This window comes from Bombina bombina, chromosome 2 (assembly GCF_027579735.1).
Source record: "Bombina bombina isolate aBomBom1 chromosome 2, aBomBom1.pri, whole genome shotgun sequence".
NCBI classification, from domain to species: Eukaryota; Metazoa; Chordata; class Amphibia; order Anura; family Bombinatoridae; genus Bombina; species Bombina bombina.
Genome location: NC_069500.1, coordinates 888,834,888 through 888,842,001, shown reverse-complemented (window position 1 = coordinate 888,842,001; position 7,114 = coordinate 888,834,888). Strand labels below are relative to the sequence as shown.

The 7,114-nt window shown below is 36.0% G+C and overlaps 1 protein-coding gene across 1 annotated transcript; it reads left to right on the top strand.

Annotated features, from left to right (window-relative positions):
• Positions 1-1,743: 1,743 nt before the first annotated feature.
• On the top strand, positions 1,744-6,706 carry CLDN23 (claudin 23). Its single transcript, XM_053703231.1, has 2 exons — positions 1,744-1,867; positions 1,981-6,706. The coding sequence occupies exon 2, from the start codon at positions 2,403-2,405 to the stop codon at positions 3,276-3,278; it is 876 nt and encodes a 291-aa protein (XP_053559206.1). The 5' UTR covers positions 1,744-1,867; positions 1,981-2,402; the 3' UTR covers positions 3,279-6,706.
• The last annotated feature ends 408 nt before the right edge of the window (positions 6,707-7,114 follow it).

Below are 7,114 nucleotides of genomic sequence, written 5' to 3'. Positions count from 1 at the left end.
ACTATTTAATAGCTATTGTACCTGGTTAAAATAAATACAAAGTTGCCTGTAAAATAAATATTAATCCTAAAATAGCTACAATATAATTATAATTTATATTGTAGCTATATTAGGGTTTATTTTACAGGTAAGTATTTAGCTTTAAATAGGAATAATTTATTTAATAATAGTTAATTTATTTTGTTAGATTTAAATTATATTTAACTTAGGGGGGTGTTAGTGTTAGGGTTAGACTTAGCTTTAGGGGTTAATACATTTATTAGAGTAGCGGTGAGGTCCGGTCGGCAGATTAGGGGTTAATAATTGTAGGTAGCTGGCGGCGACGTTGTGGGGGCAGATTAGGGGTTAATAAATATAATATAGGGGTCGGTGGTGTTAGGGGCAGCAGATTAGGGGTACATAGGTATAATGTAGGTTGCGGCGGTGTACGGAGCGGCAGATTAGGGGTTAAAAAAATATGCAGGTGTCAGCGATAGCGGGGGCGGCAGATTAGGGGTTAATAAGTGTAAGTTAAGGGGTGTTTAGACTCGGGGTACATGTTAGGGTGTTAGGTGCAGACATAGGAAGTGTTTCCCCATAGGAAACAATGGGGCTGCGTTAGGAGCTGAACGCTGCTTTTTTGCAGGTGTTTGGTTTTTTTTCAGCTCAAAATGCCCAATTGTTTTCTATGGGGGAATCGTGCACGAGCACGTTTTTGAAGCTGGCCGCGTCCGTAAGCACCGCTGGTATTGAGAGTTGCAGTGGCGGTAAATATGCCTGTACACTCCCTTTTTGGAGCCTAACGCAGCCCTTCTGTGAACTCTAAATACCAGCGGTATTTAAAATGTGCGGGAGAAAAAAAGCCAGTGTTAGCTACGCGGGTCGTTACCGACAAAACTCTAAATCTAGGCGTATGTTAATATGGCATTCTATTCTCAAAATATTACTATTTCTGGACTGTGGGGGTCCTAGGCTCTATACAATAAAAGGCTTCAGCAATTTCAAAGAGAATAATATTCCAATTAGGGAACATTGTGCGTTATAATTTGTTTAAAAAAAAAAAAAGGTAAATTCAATGATATTATTAGATTAAAAGCAAATAACCTCCTTATTAAAGGGACATAAAACCTATTTTTTTTTCTTTTATAATACAGAGCATATATTTTTTAAACTTTACAATTTCATTCTTTTAACAATTTTGATTTATTCTCTTGGTATCCTTTATTGAAGGAGCAGCAATTCACAACTGGTAGCTATTTGACCAGAGCCTTCCTGGGTATGCTTTTTCATCAAAGAATATCAAGAGAACTAATCAAATTAGATACCAGAAGTAAATTGGAAATTTGTTTTTACATGGTATGCTCTGTCGGAATAAAAATAATAATAATAATAATAATAATAATTTGGGTTTCAAGATCCTTTAATATTGTCAATGTAATAAGTGAAAAAAACACCAACTATAAAAAGCACAAAGTAACAGCTTCTTAAACTGAACTTGTGTATTGTTAATCATCTTAATATAATCACTGTCTGGCATAGTTACTTCATAATCTATACAAAGAGAGCGTCAAAAGGCCAAAATCACCTCCTCTAGTTAAACAGGGGCATTTGTTTTTATACCGTGATCTGTCAAAATAAAGTGTATTGTTTTCTAATCATGTTTTATTCTAGTACCTGACAGACTATAGACCAGTTGTGTAAACCACTCCTTTTAGAAACATTTCTGGGATTGTTGTTGACTCTCAATTCTCCTCCCCCTTCCTCTTACTTGATAGATACACAGTGCAGTTTCTGTCAAGCCTGTTCGAGTGGTTTCACTTCGTTTAAAGGGGACACAGTAGCCAAAGGAGATGAGTCTCTTGGAGACACAGAACACAGTTTCTTACAGGTATGTAATGATATAAGCCTGGTAGGTAACTATATAGACTGCAATCTACAGCCTGCTGCTGAAGCTCTTGGCATTTTGTGTCATTGTTTAACTTTCTTTTTTGTTTATTCTAGTATCAGCATTGCTTAATCTAGAAAATGAATATCTGACCCTTGAATTATTCCGCTGGGTAACTTTATTTGATTATTATCTGGGATATAATTGCACAGCACGTGATACTGGACACCTTGCATCTCAACTAAATCACTAAACCGTCTCGCTCCCATTGTATTGCGCTATCAGTGGTGGACCTGGATAACCTTTGCACTGGAGTTAATTGATGTCTCTATAAATGCTTCCTGTTATGTTTTACTGTTATGATTTGTATTGCTTGGAGAAATAATTTTCTGGTGTTAATATATCACTTTTATTTTTGAACTGGGGTGGTGTTATATGTTGCCACTCTATATCTATTGTCTTTATTTTTTTGGACCCTGAATTCATTGTATTAACTGACAAAGATTCTTCAAAAAAAGTTTTCTAGATACCCTCAGCCATGCGGACTCCGGTAGTAATGATTATTGGCATGGTTTTTGCCCCCTGTGGGCTGGTGCTAAACCTTACATCTACTGTTGCCCCAAACTGGCGTGTGCTTAGTCAGCTTACAGGGAAGCCTTCAGATGCTGTCCTCAATCAGGGTATCTGGGATATTTGCCAACAGAATGTGGTCAGTAACAGTCTCAGCTGTGGACAGCAAGATACTAATAACTACTTCAGCCTCCAAGTGGTGCAGATTGCCAGAGGACTAATGATCTCCTCTCTAGTGGTCACAGCACTGGGCATTGTGGTGGCCTCACTTGGTGTCCGCTGTTGGCAAGATGTGCCCCATTACCTATTGTCTGGTTTAGGGGGGCTGATCATCTTAATTTCTGGGGTGTTAAGCCTCATTGCTATATCCTGGTACAATAACAAGATGTACAGCCTGTTTGATTCTGAGAAGGACTTGACTATCCAAGTGGGGTATTCCTTGGTGCTAGGTTATCTAGGCAGCTGCTTAGAGATCCTTGGAGGATTTTCACTGGCACTCAGTTTGGTCCACTGCTGCCAAAAATGGAGTGAAAATAAAGGAACATCCTCTGCTAAATATTACAGCAAGAAGGCTTCTTCCATACAGATGGCCAACAAACCCTCTTCTGCCTATCCTAGCACTGTCTACAACATTAGGGATCATGCCTCTCATTTGGACCATTCATCTACAAACATGGGTTACAGTATTGGGAATGACAATTACAGACATGGAAATGGTAGTAGATATGCCCATTCTAGCCCAAGATCCTACACAAACCCAATGGATGTGACTGAGGGAGAGAGATCTAGAGGAAGACCTGAAAGCCAACTTAGCTCACTCCCCTGTGACTCAGACCTTCTTTAATTTTCTATAGTGCTACATTTTCTTGTTTGGGGGTTGCTGCCAAAACTAAGTTGCACATATATAAGATGAGACTTCATTTGATATTCAAAAAATAGGATTATCAACATCAAAGTTTGGTAAACTGCATAGTGTATATGAAGAACCAATGAAGAATAATCCTAATTGTATTGTTGTAAAAGACTGTTTTATGAGACTCCGGAGAGATCTTTTAATAGAAAGATCTTATAATGAAGGATAATGTTTTTATGTTTGCATAATCATGTGATAGGAGAATTTAGGAGGTAGTAGCTACAATTTGACCAATTAAATGGCAGGGATGGTTACAAAACATTGCTTTGGTAGTGGGTTGCAGCTTTCTATAGCACACAAGTAGGTATACAGTAAATAAGTACACAAGTCTTGTTTTATACGTGTAATTTTGTTTTCCTGCTGTTTTGCATATTATTTAAAAATAGATCACTGTGAGCCTTGGGGCATTACACATTGGCAAATGTAATAATTATGTGAATCCTTTTTAGCTCTGTCCATATTTGTGTGCGTGCCAATAAACAGGCACACCTTAGTTTGGTTCAGTTAGTAACTTCTCTTGTTAAATGCAGTTTGTACTTACCTCTGAAGACAATTGTAGTTTGCACTGTATTATGACAAATAGCTATAAAGGTCACATAGTTTAACAAGAGGATAGGGTGTACCTACCACAATCTTATTGTATTTTTATTTTCTTTAAATCTCACTATTCTAAAGAAAACCCATTCCTAATCTCATCCATGCATAAAGCATCACAAAAACCCATGATTTACAATGAAATGGATAGTAAAATCGAAATAAAATTTTCCTAATTCAGAGAAAGCATGCAATTTTAAAAAACTTTCTAATTAATCTCTGTTATCTAATTTGCAGCATTCTCTTGGCATCCTTTGTTGAAAAGCATACCTAGGTAGGCGCAGGAGCAGCAATGCACTATTGAGAGCTAGTAACTGATTGGTGGCTGTGCCCATATCCCTCTTGTCATTGGCTCACCTGATTGCTGCGTCTTCAACAAAGGATACCAATAGAATGAAGCAAATTAGATAAATAGGTAGATTGGACAGATAAATGTGAATCTTTTGCGATCTTTTGAAGCCATCTTTAGCACAAAAGAGGTAAACTCTAACCAGTGTTATTGTGATCAGTGCTGACATATTTAGGACGTGCTACTAGAAATATGCTACGCTGTTTTGGTTTTAAACAGATTCCTTTATTTTACTATGTGTTTAACACTTTCAGAGGAAAATCACCTTTCTGCCCCACATGAGGATATGGATAGTGATTTGAGCATACTCATGTATGCCTGCTCCTCTTTGGCTTATCAGCTGTATCCTCATTTGCAGTGGCACATGAGTACATTCTTGCAGTGGGTTAACCCTTTTATGATAGGGTTACTTTGTCTACATCAGATCAATATTCCGATGTAAACAAATTGAAATCCCGCGATCATGCACGCGATCACGAGATTTCAATGATGGGATCGGGTCAGGGGGGCGTCCCTATGATGCAAGGCACGCCCTCCAGACCGTGATTGCATCCTGGAAGTGCCATTGACTTCAGGACAGCCAAACGGCTAGGACGGAATAGAATGTCAGAACGGCGTTAAAAGGTTAAACACATAGTAAAAGAAAATAATTTGTTTACAAATAAAATGATCAAATAAAATATGACCTTTTTTTTATACTGTCCTGTGCCTTTAAGTACTGCTTGAAGTCTTTAATTGACAGGCCTGCTATAGAAAGAGAAAAATAGAATCTGTGAGTGCCCATCTGTATGTCTGTATTTACCATAGTGAAACAATGTGAAGAAATAACTACGTCACTTTTTAAAAAACGAACTTGCTACTTTTTTGCACTGGTGAAAAAAAGTCTGTAGAATAATTTATATGAATATTACATGACTTTTATAAACGGAACTATGAACATGCATAATATAAAAAAAATAAATCTTTTGCTCTGTATAAAGGTTGCTAAACAAAATATTTTTTTGGATAGACTGTGCAATGGCGTTATTTTGATTAGTGATTTTTAAAAATATATATATATTTTTAACTGCTAACTGTACATTTTATATGGTCTTTTATTATATTTTTGTGATTTAAATTCTGTACACAATCAGATTACTTACTTATTTGCATTTATAGGCCACAGATGTCCAAAGCAATTTACACAGTGGAAGGGCTTCTAAATAATACAAATCCACAATGAGTTCTTGGCCTGAGGTAAAGATTGGAGAATTTAAGTTTAAATCCAGACTTCCAAGCTATGCCTTTAAGATGCAGATCTTGAAGTGCCTCATAAAGAAAATTTATATCTATCTATATATATATATATATATAGTAAACAACTAGGTTCTTGCACCTAGACCTGTCTGGGGTTAATTGCCTGTGATTCTGGTGACAGCACAGCTTCTTGTGAGTGGCAAGTGCCACTGAGCACCCAGGGCTGAGCATGTTGCAGGATCAGGGGATGTGTACCCGTTCCGGTCTAGGAGTGCAGTCCCCTTCCGTGTTTTGTATATATATATATATATATATATATATATATATATATATATATATATATATATATATATATATAGTAAACAACTAGTATAATAACATTTTCTAGTTTAAAAAAAAAAAAGGAAAAAGTTGCTTTTAAAGCTTTGTGCATACACTATTTGGTAAAAATTCTTGCCTTCTTCACCTACATGGTACTGTGTTCAAGTAGATTCTAATCTAATATTTATTGAGTTATGCAGGTACCAGTTTATTGCTGTACCCTTTATGTTCTAGATTAACACTTGGTTTGTCTGTGGCATGTACCTGTCGCTAGTTCTGTGCCAATAATTGGTGTTTGTTTTCACTGGGAATATTATTATAAATAATTTGAAATTACAAAATGTGTTGATGTCATGTATTATAAAAGTGTTAGATTTTAAAGCCACTAAAATGTTTCTTTAAAGGGACATGAAATCCAAAAAAAATGTTCTTTCATGATTCAGATAGAGAATACAATTTTAAACAACTTTCCAATTGACTTCTATTATTTAATTTGCTTCCTTCTCTTGTTATCTTTTGCTGAAAGCTTTAGGTAAGCTCAGGCGCAGCAAAGAACCTAGGTTCTAGCTGCTGATTGGTAGCTGCAGATATACAACGATTGTTATTGGCTCACCCATGTGTTCAGTTAGAAACCAGTAGTGCATTGCTGCTCCTTCAACAAATAATACCAAGAGAATGAAACAAATTAGATAATAGAAGTAAATTAGAAAGTTGTTTAAAATCGTATTCTCTATCTGAATCATGACATTATTTTTTTTGTGTTTCATGTCCCTTTAAGGCACTTCTGTATCATTACACTTTTGTGATGTATCCTTCTTACAACTTTGTATGCTTAAATAAACAGACATGTTATTCTGTCTTTTTCGCCTCCTCCATTCCTCTGACAGCGGTATGTTTGTCTATATATATATATATATATAACAAGTAGAAGACAGCACTCTCTTGTCTTAATAGAAAAGAAGATTTATTAAGTGACATTTCAGGGAATGCTCCCCTTCATCAGACGATCAGATCTGATGAAGGGGAGCATTCGCCGAAACGTTACTAAATAAATCTTTTATATTAAGAGCATAGAGTTCTGTCTTCTACTTGCTATATTTCAATCCACATTCTAGCACCCTGGCATATGATGAACTGTTTGTGAGAGTGCACCCGTCTCTTTGCTTTTATATATATACTGTATGTATATATATATATATATATATATATATATATATATAATCATTAAATCTTGCAATTATCTAGAATGCTTTAAAATGCTGGATTA

Bases quoted from the DNA above. Each gene is read 5' to 3' on its own strand.
- CLDN23 (XM_053703231.1), top strand. From the start codon at position 2,403: ATGCGGACTCCGGTAGTAATGATTATTGGCATGGTTTTTGCCCCCTGT.